The sequence below is a fragment of the Poecilia formosa genome, unplaced genomic scaffold (assembly GCF_000485575.1).
Source record: "Poecilia formosa unplaced genomic scaffold, Poecilia_formosa-5.1.2 Scaffold185, whole genome shotgun sequence".
In the NCBI taxonomy this organism is placed as follows: domain Eukaryota; kingdom Metazoa; phylum Chordata; class Actinopteri; order Cyprinodontiformes; family Poeciliidae; genus Poecilia; species Poecilia formosa.
In genome coordinates, this window is record NW_006800124.1 from 887143 (window position 1) to 907808 (window position 20666).

General features: G+C 38.4%; 1 protein-coding gene across 2 annotated transcripts in view; it reads left to right on the forward strand.

Annotated features, from left to right (window-relative positions):
• Positions 1 to 20666, forward strand: part of lrrk2 (leucine-rich repeat kinase 2) — a 49685-nt gene that overhangs the window by 10271 nt on the left and 18748 nt on the right. Inside the window, exons 1-22 of one of the 2 annotated variants that reach the window (XM_016678548.1) lie at positions 2448 to 3079; positions 4644 to 4729; positions 5113 to 5222; positions 7427 to 7515; positions 8681 to 8815; positions 9093 to 9227; positions 10686 to 10817; positions 11804 to 11923; positions 12552 to 12700; positions 12779 to 12858; positions 12941 to 13047; positions 13909 to 14038; positions 15118 to 15242; positions 16350 to 16477; positions 16607 to 16751; positions 17323 to 17462; positions 18203 to 18328; positions 18852 to 19022; positions 19126 to 19387; positions 19513 to 19701; positions 20324 to 20439; positions 20546 to 20615. In XM_016678548.1, the coding sequence (XP_016534034.1) occupies positions 2944 to 3079; positions 4644 to 4729; positions 5113 to 5222; positions 7427 to 7515; positions 8681 to 8815; positions 9093 to 9227; positions 10686 to 10817; positions 11804 to 11923; positions 12552 to 12700; positions 12779 to 12858; positions 12941 to 13047; positions 13909 to 14038; positions 15118 to 15242; positions 16350 to 16477; positions 16607 to 16751; positions 17323 to 17462; positions 18203 to 18328; positions 18852 to 19022; positions 19126 to 19387; positions 19513 to 19701; positions 20324 to 20439; positions 20546 to 20615 (2881 nt within the window). In that variant the 5' untranslated portion in view covers positions 2448 to 2943. Of the gene's footprint in view, positions 1 to 2447; positions 3080 to 4643; positions 4730 to 5112; positions 5223 to 7426; positions 7516 to 8680; positions 8816 to 9092; positions 9228 to 10685; positions 10818 to 11803; positions 11924 to 12551; positions 12701 to 12778; positions 12859 to 12940; positions 13048 to 13908; positions 14039 to 15117; positions 15243 to 16349; positions 16478 to 16606; positions 16752 to 17322; positions 17463 to 18202; positions 18329 to 18851; positions 19023 to 19125; positions 19388 to 19512; positions 19702 to 20323; positions 20440 to 20545; positions 20616 to 20666 lie in introns of those variants that run through there. The other variant, XM_016678549.1, reaches the window with a different exon arrangement.

Genomic DNA, 20666 nt, shown 5'->3' on the forward strand with positions numbered 1-20666 from the left:
TTATTTACACAACTTTTATTTAAAAAAAAAAAAATCAAAGCCGAACTACGTTTTACAATTTTCATGCCCCTCGCAATATGGCGGAGATATTGACGCACGACCACTGGAAGCTCGTTGCTCGTCTCTTTTTCGAGTTCAAAAAGAGAACTCGAAAGAGTTCTGACGGTGGTTATCTACAACCACCGTCAGGCTCAATGCAATGACTGTGTCACAGTTGAAAATCGCTGCTTTTCGGCAAGTTTCATTAAACCAAAATACATTTGCTGACACTGTAAGTCAACATCCGCAAACGTCGACTCGATCAATTTTCTTTCGCTGGTTGTTTTCATAAGCGCATTAAATAGAAAACTATTTGCTCTGAAGATTTGCTTAAATGAATGCATTTAAGCATATCTTAGTTTGTAGAGAGCTTATAGACTAATCTAATAGATCCAAATTCGTTGAACGTAAACTTTTCAATCCTCAAACTATTTCTTTGACTCAGACAAATGATTTGCTTTGGTTTAGTTATTATTTTATATCTATTTTTTGCTTTCTTGTTATAATTGTATTACTTGGATCCACTTACCTCCTAAAAAACTTCCAACGCTCTGCTGCACAGCATTTCTTCTTCGGCGAACAGGAAGCTTTCTGTTGGATCATATGATATTGCCGATTAAAGGGACAGCAGGAAGGCGGCGGCAGTCCAGGTCATGTCGTAACCATGGTCGTAACCTGTTCATCTGGATGTTCAGCGAGAGAGACTCAACAAGGTTTATAGATGGAAGTTTCCAAAGACCAACGGACTTCGACTCCATTACTGAGTTGATTTTTTTTTATTGCACGCACTTAGTTCTAGTTTCAAGACGTCATGTTTTTTCGTATTTTATTTATTATAGCACAAACTTTATGTGCTCATTAATTAGTTCCACAAAAGTTTTTTTCTTTTGTTTTCTTTTTTTTTTAAATGTTCAGATGTATGGGATCACCGTAGTGCCATAAAACATGAATATGAAACGTGAAGAAAATGAGAAAAAAATGAAGTAATTCACTATTGTTCAGTGAGATATTCACAAGTCTTTCCCCCCACGTCCAAGACTACATGCAAATACCTATATTTTGAAAAAAGATAAAGGGTAATACTTGTTTAAGTAATAAATACAAATATGCAAAAAAACATTTAAAATATAGAGAATAAAATCTGTTAGGATTTTTTTGTGCTTCGAGAAACAATCCTTTACAACTCTAAACAATAAGCAAGTTCCAAGGTGGGCTATGAGTTACACAAGATAATAAATACATGAGAATGTTGAAAGTTGCCATGATGACATTTTCATCATCATCATCATCATCATCATCATCATCATCATCATCATCATCATCATCATCATCTTTATTCCAGACACAGACAGACAGAACAGGCAATGCTTTTATTTTGATAAAAAATTAATGCTTATTTTGCTCTGAAACAACCCAAAGTCATTTAATGCAATGTTTATGTTAATGCTGACATTAAACTCACACTGAAAAGGTTGAATGTTTTAGATAAGGTAAACCCTGAAGTTCAGCTTCCAGAAAGATGTAGATGTCTTACATAATTAATTACAGTTATAGGTTATAGGACAGCAAAAATATCTTGATTAAGTTTTTCTTTATTTTGTTTTGTCAAAATGTTTAATTTGAGCTATTTTTTCTCAGTTTTTAAAACTATGTAATTATTTTCAGGCATTCGAGCTTTCCATATATTCCAACTACCGTAACACTTCTATTTGCGCGCCAAAGAATTAAACACGTTTGAGATAGGAGACACGGCTGACAATTGTTTTGTTTTTGTTGTTGTTTTTAATATACAACGTTATAAAAAATATCTCTAAATATGTTTAAAAACTGTTTAACACCGAATTTCAAAGAAGGTAATAAATACAAAATAATGATTGCGTACTTGCACATTTTCTTCCCTAAAATACAAAGATTTGTTGTCTAAAAATGAAAAACAAGCCATAAATAGTTATTTTCAATTTTGTTTTGTATTTTGTTTTTGGATCTATTAGTTTTTGTCTTTAGTGACGCTGGGATTCTGAGACGCATTCTGATTACCGTAAAACTTGTGAATGCGCCGCAAAATCCAAATCATTTGACGGTGACGTTAGAGTACGTTGAAAAAATTGTTTTCCCTCTTCATTCCGGATTATTAACGAAATATATGTTGTATTAAAAATGTTTTCAGACATATAAAAACATGTCTAACGCTTGTTCTTCACCCATGGAATTTGCTTTGTGTTTGAGTAACGCAGATTGGGAAGTGCTGTCAATGGAACACGGCGTAAATCAGTGTTGAGTATTTATAAATTAGCAAACTATCATACAAATTAAAAAAGTTTTAGAGGTTGACTATTTTTAGGGTTGTGTCACTTATCAGCCGATGTTGCCATAGTTCCAAAACATTCCTCACGAGACAAACTTGGTTCCAAACTTGTGTCGGTGTGACAGCTGCGCCCTCGTGCTGCGCCACCGCGCGGTGTCCTTTTCCAGTCTCTTCTTCTCTAAACGGGAAGTTTTTTTTTCCTCGCTCGAGTCATATGATGTGACCGTGGAGAAGCAGGAACAGTCAGAGAGGAACCAGCGGCGTCTCCCACAGAAACACCGGAACGTGGACGAAAAATGGGGAACACGCGAAGGAAAGTTATGAGAGGAAGCTGATGTCAACGCTGGGACCGAAACTCCTCGTCACTGACAGCTTCCCCCTTATAACAACTTGTAGCTCTACTGTAGCTACTGTAATAATACGCAAACAAGGTAACGCATAATAATATGGTGCTATGATACATGTGGCTGTCGGGGAAGTTTGCTGTAACAGCCAGCTTGGGCTCACGGAACACGTTCTCGGTTCTCACTGCGAGAGAGTGCACTGATTGACCTAAATGCACGTCAAGCCTTCAGCAGGAAAACAACTCTTCAAAGACCATGGTTAACAAAGAAGAGCTGGAAGGAAGGCTGAAGAAGCTGCTGGTGCGGCTGAAAAACCCGCAGGAGGACAGGCAGCTGTCCACGCTGATCCAAATCCTGCAGGATCTGCGGTCCCTGACGGCAACGGAACATGGTAGGAAACCCCCCATTGTTCCCTGCATGTTCACCAAACTGCTGGTAGCAAACAGGAAAACCTTTAAGTAACCATGCTGCAGTAGATTGAGGACATTTATGTTTTAAAACGACTCCATGCAAAAACCTACAGTCCAGTTAGTTGCTGCATGTAGTGCGTAGTAAACTTTATGCAGTTGTTACAAAAATCCCAGGAAGTGGGGTTTATTGGCAGAATGACAATAAACCCCACTTATGCATCTTAAAACCCTTCATCTTTTTTTTTAAATAAGTGGAACAAATATTTGATTATTGTCAAACCATGTTTAAACAAATAGTTATGCAGTATAAAAGATCAATCTCAGTATTCTTTAACATATATGTAAAAAAAACATACTAAGTTACCTGTAAAATATGGCAGTTGTCCTATTTTTGCCAATAAATTAGAAGCTGTGAATCCCAAGTTTTGTTCACTTGAAATGAATTTGAACTTCCCTCAGAATCACTGTGCAAGAAAGCAACTATTGAATACACACACACACACACACACACACACACACACACACACACACACACATATGCATATATTTAAATAGACATAAAAATATATAGTGGAATCAACAAGAAACAACCAGGATGTTAAGAAAATGCTTTACAGTTGGTGCACACTTCCCATTTATCATCAATGCAGCAAGCAATAGGAAACTAGTTTGGTACACAACTGGCATGGATTTTCACTTTCATTTTCTTAACACTCCCCGCCTCCCCCAAGAGTTTGCTGCCCTGGGAGGAGAGCCCATTTACCAATATAAAAAAACCACAGAAAAATCTGAATTAGAAAACAGCAATACCTTTTAACCAATTTACTCTTACAGTCAGGGGGCAAATCTAACATCTCCCTGATGAGCTGATTATCAGCAAATACGACCACCTTTAGTAAAAACAGGAGTTTTCACAGTGTGCTGATTACCAGTGTATGTGATGCCAAGAAGAAAAGATATTTGAGAGGCAAATTTTGCAAACTGTCAATTCGGATCACATTTCCAACAAATCAGATTATGGCATTTTGGGAAAGTTTTAAGATGTTTCCAGCAAGCTTATTCCAAATTCAGGTCAGATTTTAGTTTTTCTAACTGTGCAGACGTTCCTGTTCCTGACCGTGTATATGACCTCTTTAAATTATAAATACTTCACCTCATAGCTGCTGATGGAGATGCTAAACTCATTTAAAATTCCTTAGGACTGTTGTCAATCCTGCATTTCAGTCAGATGGTGTTGTATCTCTGTTGGTATAATGTTTAACATTTCCAGGTTTATTCTTAAAATATGTGATGTTTTAAAAGCTAAACTCACCCACACTTAAAGCTAAGTACAGTTAAAAAGCTGCAATAAAAATCCTGCCCGAGTAATTACTGCTTCCTTTGACTTGTTCTTGCAGTAACACTGATCTTTTTTTGGAATTCAAATTTGAATTCTATTTTTAATGTGACCTCTTTCCAGTCACATTGAAAGTAGAAGCAGTCGTGTGTTTAAAGCTTACTTGTCAGGTCTGATGTTTTTTTTTGCTCTTGTTCTTGTTATTGCAGCAGCTGAGCTTTTTGAAGACAAAGATGTCCACGTTCCCCTCACAGTGGTGCTTTCATCTTATACAAACAGCAAAAAAGTCCAGGAGGTAACCCTTCGCATCTTGACCTGTCAAACGGCTTCACCTTTAGCTTCTGTTTGGACAGTTTTTTGTGTAAAAAGCAACAGAAATGTGAAGTTACAAACTTGCTTTCAAGGGTGTGTGCTCTGTTAGAAAATGACTAATCTGTAAGCGACTTTTCTCTGTCTGATCCAGCCAATTTATGGCATCAGGTGTACCTTTGCTTAGCAGGCTAAGAAATGCAGCACAACGCAAACTGAAAGTATGATTGTGAGACAGTATAAGCACAGATGTGACACACTCACCTGCCTTTCCCAAGAGGTCCTGAAACCGAAACCAGTTTAGTCATTTAGAGAGAGAGAAAAAAAAGTTGTCTGATATGATTCCTCTTTCACCTCTTGTTACCTCAGGTGGGCTTGTCACTGCTGTGCAGGCTCATTGAAATACGGCCGAAAACGCTGGAGGAGCTTTGCAGACCTCTGCAGGCCAGCAGAGACTGGGAGGTACTGGCAGTGCACCAGTAAGTGAAGACAAACCTAATTGTTAGGGATTCATATCTTTTTACAGACCTGTAAAATATTTCAACTCACAATCTTAACATCGGTGTGTGCAATAGTCCCTGTGTTTGGTGGGCTGGAATGTTTGCCGTGTACTCGCACCGTTAATGCAAGTAAGATATTTTCTCCCACCCAGTAGCTGTGTTTCCATTACACAGGTGTGTAAATCTCTGTCGATATTCCGCAAATGTCAAAGAAACACAATTTCAGACAAACTAATATAAACCCGGACATAAACAACAGCTGAAAAATTCTAAGAATTATGAAAGAATTCTGTGTCTGTAAAGCGCTTCACTTCACCATCCCACCACTCTTAGTTCCAACGTTGTATGCAGACACACTTCTCTTCAGAAGTTGCAGTCAGTACTCCACAAAAGGCCGTTGCTATTAGACATGCCTTTTTTTTGTTTTTTAATCTTCCTTTATGTTATGATCTTGTGACGTTTCTGTCTGCTCCCGTTGCAGACAGGAACGGTTGTGCACGTGAGTCACTTTGGGGTTGTAAAATGGTTTTCAGCAAAAAATCAGAATTGAGCATCAATACCTGCTGTGTATGTAGCCTTATTGTACCATAAAGTCTAAAGAATTGTTCAACACAACTGCATTCCACAGAGGTTGATCACTGAAGGCCTTGTAACTGGGTCAGGTCCAGCTTCTTTGACAGTCAAAAGCTTCTTGATAGTTCAATTCAGTCTGTATCTTCCAAAATGACAAAAGTTCCTGGCAGAGGAGCCTTCGTGAGGTACGGATCAGCCAATCAAAATCAATAGTTTGTTATAACTAAAATGAGAAATTGCTTGGGGGAAATATCACATTGACAAATTTGGAACTTCCTCAGTGCAAATGAAAGAACTTGAACAGAATGGTGCAACAACAGTTTGGAAAAAAAAACCCTGAAATGTAGTAGTTATCTTTTTGGAAACTAGCTGTATTTGCCTTGTTTTGGCTGAACCACAAAAAACATCCAAAGTGGGCAGGAGAGCAAAGAAAGGCCAAAGCTGGTTCATGATACTTGATCAACGGTCCTGTCTTCATCGATGAGTCGGTATGAAAAGGCATAGACAAGAGATAATGAAATGCCACATACCAGTAATGTTCAAATAGTATGAAATCATTCAAGTAGGTTATGTACCTGTGTGTCGTTGTTAGCTAACAATGTATAGCACCTGCTCTGCCCTGTCCTCTGCCACTGAGAGAGAAAAATGCTTTAAGAATAAGAAAAGTTGACGCCACTCCTCTTGTTATGAGCAACCTTTAATCTCTTCTGTCAACATAAAAAGAAATGAAATCCACTCAAGTGTAGCTACATTGATATTTTACAAAGCAGACAACCATCCACAAATCTGCAAGTTAGCAGTCATGAAAACACAGGAAGTGAGCAAAACAAAATTTGCCTGATGACAAACTATGACACTCTTCCGTTTGTCGTCAAATGTCCAACATGTGGCGCTATAATTATGATGCAGTATTGTACAGATCGCAGCCCTCTGGGCAAACATGTTGCCCTTCCCTTCCTCAGACATTGAACCCATTGACCTGGTTTCCTCTCCTTTGTTTACATGATTTGAATAGCCATCTATGAATTTTATAATTAGTTCACATAACGCAAATTTTGTCAGTTTTCAAGTTGCCCAAGCTTAATTTAACAACACGACCAAACATGCAATCTGCCGTTGGGGATTTTCCTCTCACAGTACACCTTCCACAGTTATTTGCACTTGTGATAAAGACGTGCCGTTTAGACATTTTTATTTCTCTTACCATGGAGCTTACTTTACATCATATCTAGATGAGATCAGCGTCTTGTTCAGACTTGTTCCTTAATGTCCCAATTGTTTTAACCTTTTTCTTATCGCTTCAAAAGTAGAAATGTCTACATTTTGGCAAGAAGCTATTCCCTAACTTACTGCCGTACTTGATCGATATGCTCTCTCGTCTTTCCCATTTTGCCAGTAAGAATTGGTGTTTGTCTTGCTCGGACTACAATACCCAAGATGCTAAGGGAGTGTTGGAAGAACAGCTAAAAAAGGGAGAACTAAGAAAAATGTGTATTTGTCACAGTAGATACCAATATTAAACTATTTTACCAATAATTTTGCCACTACATGATTTCACCAACATCATGCGGCTCTATTAACACGATTTCTCATTCTGATTTTGTTTTCAGGCAGATCCTGAAGGTCTTATCGGAGTTTCTTGCAGACCATCAAGTAACCATTGTTGGACTCAGAGCCCTGGCGCTTCTGCTCACATCAGGTACATTATGTCTATGTGTAGGAAAGAACTCCTGCATACATACACTGTATAACCAAAATAACCTGCTTACTGACCCAAATATTAGATCAAGTATTTCAATCACTTCCATGATGACAGATGTGTAAATTTCGATGTGTCTGATACTGTGGTGTAAAACAAGCCTTCCATGGACTCTAAAACAGTGTAAAAGTGGAAAAATCAATTATGCCTCTCTGTCAGTTCTGTGGATGAGTGTAGGCTTAGCAGTTGCCAGGACAACAATAATTTCTTGACTTCACTGTGTTGTGTTTGTTTCAGGATGGATTACATTTGGGCAGTGGTGGGGAATGCTAACTAAAAACATAGTTGTGCTAACCCTAAAGCATTAATCATAAATGTTAGGCAAACTCAGATGATCTTCTCTCCTCCCTGGTTTGCTCTGGCCACACTCTTCAGTGTATAAAACATATAATATAGTACAAAATAACTAAAAATGGAATACACATACAGCAAAGCTTAATATTTCCTTGCTAATAACTTCACAAGTCTTAAGTAGCTTTTTAGCACTTTAATATCTTTAATATAATATCAGTATAACCTTAAATTCACAAAAATGTAAGCATTGCTCATATTGTATACTTTCTTAACTGTCATCTCCATTTTTATTTTACTTTTATTTATTTTTTTACCAATTACTTTATTTCTATCCCTGAACAAAATAAATTTAGGTCCAATACAGTATAGGTTTTGAAAGTGCCACAACTCCACCCATGTTTATTTAAATATGTCAATTATAATAACATGTTTAATTAAAATGAATCATGGTCATTGATATAATCAATACAAAAGTGACAAAAAAAACCCACATAGCCTTTGAGCTTAAAGCATTCAAATGACTTTCTGTCATCTTGGCATTTACACTACGAACCCACATGCAGAACTCCTGACACTTGCAACTGCCTCAGCTTTTAATACACTAGTTATGAAACAATCAGCATTTAAATCAATGAAAAATTGTTAGCTTCCAATACTGAATCTTGTGGAACACCGCCTTATATTATTCTCTTTACCCAGGATTCTATGACATACACACCGAAAGCTGATTTCTAAATAACTTTTGTAATCCTCTTGTTTCGTTTCTCTAGTTTCTCTCTATTTATTCGTGTTTGCCTACAATTTTGGACAGATCCGATTCCTCTGCTGTTGCTGGATGAAGAAGAGGACGTGTTTAGCTTGGTCGTGCAGGCGATGAAGACATTTCCCTCTATCGAGGAAGTTCAACTCCAAGGTTGTATGGCTCTGCAGCTGCTGCTGGACAGAGGTGGGCTGACAACCTTTTCTTGTTTAATGGTGTTAGAAGAGTAAAAACTTGTTCTCATTTAAAAGAAAATAATAAAATCTGGTGGTTCAGTTACATACGTCACATCAAAACCAGTCACAACAGTTCTGTAGCTATGTCCAATGTGGAAATGTTTGGCCGTATTGCACAGTGGATACCAGTAGAAAGCAGTTTTTTGTAAAGTTGGTAGTGGAGGACTGATGTTACTTAGCTGTATATTAGTAATCACAACATCTTTGTCCTTTTTTTCTCTTTATAGTAAGTGACGACCATCTGGGCGAGTTTGTGGAAAACCAGGACCATGTTGTGGTTCTCTCAGCTCTGCAGAGGTTCTCTGCCAGCCCCAAGCTTCTCACTCAGGCCATGAAGGTGTTATTGCCTTTAGCTCGCACAGGTACGCCGCTAATACATCCCCTAATGAGACGGAAAATGTCTGACTCTCTGAGTTGTTCTCTGAATTGAAGCATGGGTTACACTGACCTTACAAGAAAGAGGTTTTTATCTCTAAAAGGCTATTCAGTAGCTGTGAGCACATTTTCACTGTAAACCTGTAAAGCTTGTTTGGCTGTCCTGATGTAAATTAGGCTGCATGGTAACATGAATGAAGTTATTCTGCCCCATTGCAGCAAACAGATCTATTTGGAAATTCCCCCAATGGCAAAACCCCCCAAAACAAAACAAACAAAAAAACAGGAGTGAGTCCTGTTAAAGCTGTTTGACATTTATTTGCCAGCTAACTGGTTTAAGCCCTTTCCAAGAAAGTTTATTCTTATTTTTTTACATCAAATACATTTGTGGAAATCACAAACGTGTCCAAATTCTGACAGGTCGTAATGTGCTGCTTTAAATTGCAGACTTGTCAAAGTTTATATTTATGGAGTACCCAAAGAGAGAGGGTGTAAAATTACTTCCAGATTTTTATGTTTTGCTTTCGTTTTAATCGCTTCTAAAAGTTTCAAATCGTCAAACTGGTCTTAGCAGCGGATGAAGATATCCTGAATGAACACAAAGTCTAGGTTTCCAAGATTTAGATAAATGATGATTTCATTCATGTAACAACTTGACTATGTGTGTAAAACTAATCACTACCTTTTGTTAAATAATAAATTAACTATAATTAACCACATGTAAACTCTGAATTAAATCAAATCTATCCACTTTTTTCACTTCCAATACCGATATCTGAGGTCTAGTATCGGCCGATACCGATCCGATACAGAAAAACAGTTGAATTGACTTAAAATGTGTTTTTAAACACAGACATAAATATAATGAATTATAAATGTATTTGATGACTCTGCACTAAAGTACACCAATAGCTTCTCAAGCTTGGTCAAAAACGACTTTAATTAGTTCAGTCAGTGTAATTAGGAGTAGAACAGCCAAGGTAAAATAAATGTTAAAAAAACTGAAACTGACAAAAACAGTAAGTTGACTACCTTTGTCAAACATGAAAATATAAACGGCAACAAACCTTCTTTCAGATTGTTCAGAACGTGTAAACATAATGTAAAATAAATAAAGCATGACATGGCTCAGAGCACAAAACAAAGAATTAGACTGAATAGATCTGCCTTTATAGATCAGGTACACTGTCACGGTACCCGATCTATAATATTTTTAAATATTGGGACCGATGCAGATATTAATATTGCATTGGTGCGTCTCTAAAGCGGAGATAGTTTTTATTTTAATATGTAAAATCACGATGAAATTACTACATTTCTGTTTTTGTTTTTACTGTCTTTGTACATGCCTCATTAGTTTGTGAAGAAATGCTCTCTTAAACATATCAGCTCTGCCTTGCATGACCAGAAGCTCGTGATGAGGTCGACATGCGTTTCTCCTGCAGGCAGTAACGTGGAGGTGTTGATGTCGGGAGGCACTCGGTGTTTCACCGTCATCATCGCGGCCATGGACGCCTTCCCTGGCGTGGAGGAGCTGCAGGAGACGGCCTGCCTGCTGTTCAGGAGGTTCACATCAGGTCAGAGCTCCAACTCAGGTGATGTTTGTCCTTCTGAACTAATCACCCTCCTACTCCTCCTCAGTAATAGTCTGATTTAATTTCATATTTGTTTGTTAGTGGTGTGCCTCTCCAAAAAAAGAAAATATTTTTTATGAGTTTCAATAAAATAACTCATAAAAAAGACACTTGAACTAAGATCAAATCAGATGAACATTTCCAGTTCAGATCACTAAAAGTATTTCTATTTGGTATAGAGTTGTTTTCCTCTAATTTGATTCAAATTCAGAAGTTTGCATAAACTAAGATTACTGTGCCTTTAATCCAGTGATGTCCAAAGTGTACTGGAGACTGACCTGCCAGTACATTTGGCTGATGCAAACATGTTTGTGTTTTGGTGTGTTTTTTTCTTTATTATTATTTTTCTAGGGTAAGATTTCACACATAAAAGAAATGTATAAAAATCCTGTACACTCTTGTAAATTTGTGGGTGGACAGCAAAAACTTTTGACAAAGTCATATAGTTCAAAGGCTAATACACAAAATAATAAGGAAATGTATGAATACCTTTAAAAATCATTAATTTTGAGTTTAGTAAACTAGAAACAATTTTGGTAATCCTAACTGTCCTAAAACAGGAAAGGTTTAATCTGTGAGGAAAAGTACTAATACTTATTTTTATGCAATATGTTTCATCATGTGGCTTCTTCTATGTTAAATATATTATTTTCCTGTCTTGTGAGAGAACTTATGCTTCTCTCAGTTAACTACTATCTGAATAAAAGGAAACCAGAGTAAAACAGCTAAGCAATCATTGAGATTCCTTGTCAATAAATAACTGCTCACATATTGACAGATGAAGATAACATTGCTTGTGAAATCAATACACTACTGCTTGAATTTGATCCACTTTGATAAGCTAATGTGCTTTTTAAAGCTGATAAGGTTAAAAGAAGCTTCTGTCTAACTCAGATGTCTTTTTTTTCTCTTCTTTCATTTTCCTGCAGAGAGCTTCTACAACATCCTGGTACGGAACGGCGTCCAGAGAGTCATTGTGAGAGCCTGTCAGAGTTTTCCCAACAACCCTGTCCTGCAAGCTGCAGCTCTGTCCTGCCTGGCTGAACTTAGTGAGCACACACCTTCACAAGTTAGACTTGAGTCAATAACGTCCTGGAAGTTAGTCGACACAACATAGTAGCAAAACGTTACTGAAAATAGTTGAGTTTCCATTGGTGACAGAAATGCACAGTTTGATATTTTGGAAATAACTTTATTTAATGGCAACACGATAATTAAAAAAAGAACTAGATTTTTGGTCAAATGTTTTTGCGCTAGGACAAGTTTTTTTTTTTTTTTTTTTGGTTTATTTATTTAGAATTGGTTTATTTCTCAAAACTGTAATGGAAGCACTTTTTTTTATTTGCATCACATAATCATCAACTGGATGTTGCCACTGCTGCAGACCACAGAGAAGACAGCTACAGGAAGTAAAGCATGACGGCGCTGCATGTTTTTAAATTGCTTCACGTGAACAAACTTTCACACGTGTGATTTTAATTGCGATTCTTATTTACTGGAAACACCGCAATTGCAAAGTTGTTGGTTTTTTTTACATCAGCGGAATTTATGATGAAGTTTTGCACACATTTGTAATGGAAACACAGCTGGTGTTCCATACATCTAAACAAGATTATATTTCTTCTGCTTTTTTTTAATGGATGTACTGCATTGTGTTATCTGCTTGCCACACTGCAGCTGCAACCATCGTACAGAACAAAACAGTGGCGGAGGAAGGACAGAAGGAAGAGGAGAGGGGCCCAGAGGAGGTGGAGAACCTGGGGCTGGACTGGATGGAGGACTGCTGCACGGCGCTGGACCTCCATGCAGCCGAGCCGGCTGTTCAGGTCAGTGCTGCAGCTCGTAGCCGCTGGCGCTTTAGAAACTCTTAAAGTCACCATCTAACTCCCTTTTTCCCATCTCAGGAAGCTGCGAGCTGGGCCATTCACAGTCTGTTACTGCATGGAGCCCAAGTTAACCCTTCAGAAGAGGAGCAGGATGACAGGTATGTAGGAGTTTAAAGGGGAAAAAAAGCCTTCTGAATGAGTTAAACACTGTTTCATGGAAGCTGGATGACTGTTTTTCAGGACTCCTGTTCACAGACAGTTAATGGCTACCATGCTGGTTCACTCCTCCTCTTCCAGTGTGTTCATTGCTGCTACCAGCGCCATCGCCACGCTCATTACCAACAACAGTGAGTTTTCAGAAACACATATTTACTCCACATGTGCTGAGTTATGCATCTAGTTGTTGCATACTTACAGATATTCACATTGACAGTCGTATTCAGTATATAGTATTGGGATCAAGTATCAAATTTTAGTAATTACTTAAAAAAACAACAACAAAAAGACCCAAGGGTGACTAACTACAGAGGCATTGAGTCGCATTGAGTCAATGAGTCAAACCATGGAGATATGGCAAAGTGTTGCTGAGTCCATGTTAACAAGAGAGGAGATGGTCAGGGCATAGAGGTTTGGTTTGTATTGGTGAAATGTTGTGAAGGTCAGATTAAGGACATTAAGCTCTCTCCACTGGCCTTGAGCTAATCTGAAGACTAGCTATAGATTCTGTGACGACCTCAGGGCATTTTTGGTTGCCAGCATCATATCTGGGATCCCATTTTTTTTGGTTACAGTCCATATTAAATCTCTCAAATGGTACAGTGGTCTCAAACTACAATCCTCAAGGCTCAGTTTCCTGCAACTACTAGATGTCTCTGCTTCAGCAAACATGGCTCCAGTATTAGCTCATGAGCAGAGCTCTGCAGTGCTTGACTACATGCTAGTTAGGGAGTTTCATCATTCAATTCAAATATGTAAGATAAAGGACACACCTCAATGTTTTAGGACTCTGGCCCTCGAGGAATGCAAAATCCCTTCCTGCCACAGAGGAATTTCAGAATGTAGACAGACCAGTAAATTCAGAGATTTGCTTTTTGGCTCAGCTCACCACATCTGCCTCATTTGGTTTTTATTTTCATTCTTTGGCGAAAGACTTCAAAACCATTCACTTCTTCGGCTACTTAAATCGAAACTATCCGCTTTGCTTGCAGGCAAAATGAGCTCCTTGCTGCTGTCTGGTGGCCTCCATGTCAATCTGGTAGAGATGATGAAGAGACATGCAAGCTCAGCAGAAGTTTCCATCAGCGCCTGCAAGTTGTTAAAGCTGCTTTTCCACGGAAGGTTTGGACCAAAAAATATTCAGTTTTTTAGAAATATTACCAAAAGCCAAAGTTTAAAAGGAAATGCATAAAAAAAGCCTTACAATGTTTGAGTAAAGTCATCGTTCTTAGGTGGAAGAGTTCAGGATCAGACTTTGAAATATCAGTGCTTTCTAAAAAAAAATAAATAAATAAATAAAAAGCCATAAAGATGGGTTAGCCTGCTGTTTTAAATTGTTTTTAGTGTTCAGTTATTTTTGAAAGATAGTTTATAAAATGTTATCTTTTACATTGGGGTTTATTATAATATTCCTTATGTAATATTATTATTACTGATTCAGTGTAATATTATTACATAAGGAAAGTTTAAAGTTGACTTGAAATTATACAGTTATAAGGTAATGGGATTTGATTTTACATTGGCATCTATAACTTTGTACGTTTTGATGATGTGATTGGTCAGACATTTTATCTTTGGACTGTTTCCTTGTTGAAGGTCTGTGACTGAAACGTTATGTAACATTTTACAAGATCAAGAGTTTGTGTCTGTCTCCCTTTTAAAAAATAATCAGCTATTATTTAAAATAAAGAAATAGAGCTAATTTCTTTGCTTAGCTAATTTTTTGAAGAAAAAATTATGTTTATTAAATTGACAACCAAAGAGCAGATTCCACTAAAGAGCAATATGAGGTACAACATTTCACTTCCCGTTGGTATAAAAAGTTTTTTCTTAGTTTCAGAACAAAAATAATCTTAACAATTAACAAAACATGAAACGGCCAGGTCAGCGCTCGTCTTAAAATAACAATGTAAAAGTTTCATAGAAGATTTGCTAATACAAACATCCTCAGTGGTAACAGAAACAATCCTAACGAACAAAAAGCAGTCATTCACCAGTGTTTCTCAAAGTGGCTGTTAAATAAAATATTTCTGAATAGAATTAAACAACTGAACATTTTCTATTTTTTCTTTTCGTTACGTTTTATCTGTACAGTTCGTTAATTGCATTGACATTTATGGAGGTTCGGAATTGTGTGCTGGGTGTAGAGTTTCCATGAGTTCTGGTTGGTTTGTTAGTGAAAACTGTCCTTGTGTTTGTAGGACGGCCAGCCTGGATGAGCTGAACATGGCCATGAGTCAGATCCTCACCACCATGAAGAGCCACAACTTCCAATCAGAGGTCCAGCTGGCAGCCCTGGAGGCCAGTCTGATCTTCCTCTGCCCAGGTAAGCTGCTGCTCTGCTGGCAGGCTTTTTCACAGCTCAGGTGCTACTTTAAAGATGATCTGATAAGGTAAGACATACTTTATTGTTCCCTAAGGGAAATTCATTACTGTTGGTGGGACAACCACAGCGAAATGTACAAACTCATTACAAAAATACAGGACATATCACAGCGTAGTCAAATTTCAGGAAAATGAGACTAGGCCTGTCACGATAACAAATTTTACTGGATGATGAATTGTCCCAGAAATGATTGCGATAAACGATAATGTTGTTTTGAGACCAATTTTCAAGTAATATATTGATAATGAGATTATAATGCAAGTTTGCTCTCTCAAAGAACTTGAATGAGACAGCTGTACTAAAACATGACAATAAAATTGCACCAACAACTAATTTAACAGCAGATGTTGCCCGTCCCAACACAACTCTATTGCTGTTGTAATATAAAACAAAGAAATGAAACAATTAAAATTAGGTAAAAAGGAGCAAGTATCCAAATTACTGAATTCTGAAATGACAGCCACTCAATCCATATAAATGGCAATGATTTTTTTTTCATGGCCATGTGTGGAAGGATAGATTGTAAGACACTTTTTTTTATGGAGAACACTGTTTTGTTTTCTTGATTTCTACAATTTTATATATAGCACGTCTTAACTGCAATTCTGATAGTTGTATTTCATGAAAATGGTCTTAATATAGTCCAAAGACACAACATACAGTACACTAAACATGGACCAGGATCAGGTCACTCAGTCTTAAGAGGATATAGTTAATGTGTGATATGTCCCGCTCTTGAAAGCTGCTTTATGCTTTCATTTTTCTGCAAACAAGACAAAAGAAGTCTCTGTACATGTTTCTTTTGCTGTAAAAACATCAGAAACATGCTTTTACAGCATGTTCTCTGTTTGGAGGAGGAATGCAAAGCTGATTCAGTGCTGCAGCTTTGTTTTTCTCTGCCTCTGCTTAAGAAAGTCGTCCACAGTGTTGTTTTAATTAGATTAGTCATAGAGCACAGTGAGGTTTTTTTTCCCTACTTCTGACTTTGTATGTTTTCTTGCCTTTATTTTGTCTGAACTTGTTTCCTTACTGTGTGGGAATTCCCAGACAGGAGTTTAAGGGAGAATGGTTCCTCCATCGCGGATCCCGACATGGCCGACGTGTCGCTGAGAGTCCTGAAGAACCAGTGTGTGGTGGAAGGGGCTCACACACACTACCTGGAAGCCCTCAACAGGGTGTGCAGCACAATTCTCTCTCAATATTCTTGGAATATTCTCAATATTTTTTTTTTACATTTTTAAATCAATCATTTACTTGGTACTTGGAATAAATATGGATTTCGTTGTGTGTGCATGTGTGTGTAGTTTATCAACAGACCCGCCATACAGCAGTGCGGCCTGAAGGTGCTGTCATCCCTGGCTGATTGCTCAGGTGCAGTGGATCTGATGTGCCAGCAGGGGGCGATAGACACCGTGCTTCATACACTACATGCGTTCCCAGAGCATCGAGGTATATCATTGCCTTTGACAGAAATCACTCAGAATGAACTAAAACAAACTTTTGTCATGGTTTAAAATGCATTTTAATAGAAAAAAAGTTTTCATTATTAATTTGACACCACAAACTAAGATAAATTGTACTAATTCTATAGTCATGTACAGGTCTGTGAAGGTTTTGATGCACAGTTGGATTTACTCTGGTTTTTGTATTTTTTTGTGAGCAGATTTCTAATTTCTGGTCTTGTATTAGCTAACTAATACTTCTCTCTAGTGACTATAAATAACAGTCTATGTTTTTTTTTTTCTTTCATACATAGCTGGAAAATAGTTTTGGTTAATCAAATCTTAGCACTGGAAAGTAGGAGTAAGAGTGACATTTTAAACTGTGTTTAAACAGAAGTGTTGCTTATTTGCACTGTCAACCTCTAGCTCTTCAGTTTGCTACATGCTAGTTAAATCCAGTGACTAGTCAACAACTAGTCTCTCACTAGTCTCTCTGTTTATGAAGCCTTCCAACATGGAGAGGGTAATCTAAATGAAGCTGTTAAAAGATTAATTCTGATGTTTCCAATTCCTCCCAGAGATACACTATTGGGGTCTAACCCTGCTTAACTACCTCGTGACAAAGAAGAAGCTCTCCAGGATGATTGTACCAGTCCTGGCCTCCGTTGTGGTCGCCTCCCTAAGTCAGTACAAAGAAGATTCTGAGATGGTGCTGAAGGTGAGCCGTTTAGATCAATAGACATCATGTTAATTAGCTGTCTGGTGACTGAAACGCTCAAATAAAATGTACAATAGGTCTTAATGAATTAGGGTTCAATGCAGGAAGGAATCACATTCTATATATTATTGAATATTATCTGACGATTGACATGAGCTGAATGTTAAAATTTTGCATACATTTGTAATGGAAACGCAGTTACTGAGAGTCTTGGGGAGATGCGGACCAAAAAAGCAAACTTTGGTCCGCCTACAAAACTCGGGCTCGGGTTGGTTGAGGTGAACTCTGATGAGATTCAAATGCATGTGTGAATGGGAATGGAGACCAGACCAAAAGCAGGAAGCAAACTGTGGCACAGGGCATTCTGGGTAAATACAACCAAAACAAACGCACAAGTCTAGCATTAGCGGGAGAAATGGCTCGTGATCTTTTCCCAAAGAGAAATCCTACAACCGCTAAAATCTGACACCACTCCATTTTTGTTTACATTTCGTGAAGAAGGAAGTTGCGCTCACTGTCTTCTTCAGAGGTTTTCATTGTCATTTCCTTCAGTGGCTCAGGGTGCAGCGCCATCACTGGCGAGGAGGGGGAGCAGGTTGCTCAAACGGTTTAGCTTGTTTGACACAGTGCATTGTGGAAGCAAACTGCACCAGCTGAAAATGTAACAAATACTATTATTCTAGTCTGCCGGACTATCTGGTGTGAAAACACCCTCAGTGTTTTAAATGTGGACCTTCCAGTGTTTTCAGGTGGCCCTGCGGATGCTGGACGCCTGCTCGGGGGCAGCAGCTGAACTGCAGAGAGAAGACTTTGACAGGCAGATCTTCCAGCACCTTATAGAGGGGAGGGAGCAGAGCGTCAGCCCAGTAAGTTTATGTTCAGATATGTTTTGAGTGCAGTGTCTTAGGGTTTTTTTCCCACATCTGAGGTATTTAGTACTGTACATTCAAAACAAACTTTGGTTCATTTCACATTTAGTGTGGTTTGTTTGTGTTAAAGCAATCACAGTATTACAGTATTACGTTAGGAGATCATCTACTCCAAACAGTGTCTGTGCGGTTCCAAACAAACTTCAGAGCAGTTTGTTTAGAGTTTGAACGTGAACCAACGTCGATCCAAACTTTAGCAGTATGCATGTACTTCCTCATGAACATTTTACTCAAAATCTTATCCTTCTCCTTTTTGCTTCTGTGCAGCAGGTTGTTGTGTTTCTTGTAAATCAGGTGAATGCTGCAAGCTTGAACCAAACGCCTTCCCGTAGGCAGTTTGTTTTGTATTGTGAGATGATGTTGTAGAGTAAACCCTCCAATAAAACATCGGCTGGGCATCTTTACCGCGAAGCCCTAAAACCCTTCTTCTACCCATGACTGTCTTTTTGTCTGCCACCAGCTGCGGAAAGCTGTGTGTCTGGCTTTGTCCAAGATGTGGAGCGACTCGGAGCTGCACTACAGCATGCTGGAAAAAGCCTGCATGGACGGCAACACGCTGATGGCAGAGTGCCTCATCGAGCTGGGCGCCGACATCAACAGGAAGGCAAAAACAGAGTCTCTCATCTATCAGGTTAGCCCCTGAAAATGTTAGCTTAAAACCGTTTTGCTGTAGGTTCAGGTCAGTTTTGATAGATGTGATATGTGGTGATGATGCGGTTTTATGAATTTTTGAGGTGTGTGAGAATGGAGGTCCTCTGGAGCTGGTGGAGCTCCTGCTGAGCAGAGGCGCTCCGGAGCAGCAGCTCCGCAGGGCTCTGGCTGTGAGCGTGAAGAGGGCCGACGGGCCCATCGTCATCCTGCTGCTCAGCCGGCTCGGTCTGGACTTCAACAACAGCGCCCTCTGTCTGGGAGGCTTCAGACTGGGCAGATTGGACTCCGCTTGGCTGAGCCCCCTGCTGGCCGAACGGGGCAGGGCATACAGTCTGCGCTACAGCAGTGAGAAGCATTTGCAGTTTCTGTCTTAGTAGTGCTTCCTGTTATCTCACAGCTTTGGAAAATGATTATGTTGTTGAAATTAGCAGCACAGCTTCTACCTGATTGTTCTGTTGTCACTCTTAAAGGTAAAGGTGTGAGTTTGGCCAGGTACATTCAGTCCCTGCAGAGGTCCAAGAGCGTCAGCGGTTTTTCCAGACCCATGTCAGACCAGTGTCTGACTTCCGGCTACATTTCAGACGAGAGCGATGACTCCAGCTTCAGCGCCGCGTCGATGGATGACAGCTTGTTTATGAATGATGAAATAGAGAGTGATGGTAAATTCTTTCTGCTTCTCCTTTTTGTTTCTCTATATCACATAAAGATAACTCGAGTAAATACAAAAAGCTGTTTTTAAATTATGTTTGTAATTTCTTAAGAAGAAAAAGAAGACCTATCCAAACCAAACTGACAATTCCTGAAAAGTCTTTGCCCCTAAATATATTAACTGGTTGTGGCATTATATTGCTATGAAAGAATATTGGCCAAATCTTTATTGCAAAATTGTTTTAAACAGACATATTTGAAGGTTTTTAAGAAGTGGCGACCCGAGAAACATTTCGAATGGATGGCCAAACAAAAAACTTTTATATAACATTATTGTATGCATATATAAAAACTGTTGCTTATATATATATATATATGTGTGTATAAGCTTCCATTTCACATATATATAATAAATATTGAAGATATAAATGGGGAAACAGGCTTTTTCGATTTACTTCTGTTTGTCTAATACTAACATTTGTTTGATGATCTGAAATACCTTAGCGCACCAAAGACTAGAAACAAAATGATCCTGTATACGGTACTTGTTCATTTCTCTATTGGGTATGAATGGAAACTGTTTGTGTTGATTTTGCTCAATTCCTTCTTTCTTTTGTTCTTTACTCGGTTTAGGAAGTGATTCAGTGCCAGGGGCTCTGTCTCCAAAGTCAAAGAACAACTCCGTGGAGGAGCTGAGGGGAGACTCCGTCAAAAGGAAGCAGGGACGTCACAGGCACTCCAGTGCAGAGGTCGTTTATTCTTTCAAACTCATTACGGTTCAGTTTCCTTGCTTGCTTTACTTTGTGCAACGTCGGATTCAGGATGTTCTTTTCCATCTGTTTGATACATATGCAGAGTCCTCAACCTGAAAATGAAAACAATGAATTGATTAATAGAAGATACGTAAGGAGAAACTCTAAGCCAGGTAGGTCTGTCCAAAGGAAAAGAAAGAAAGAAAAAATAATATTTTCTTGGC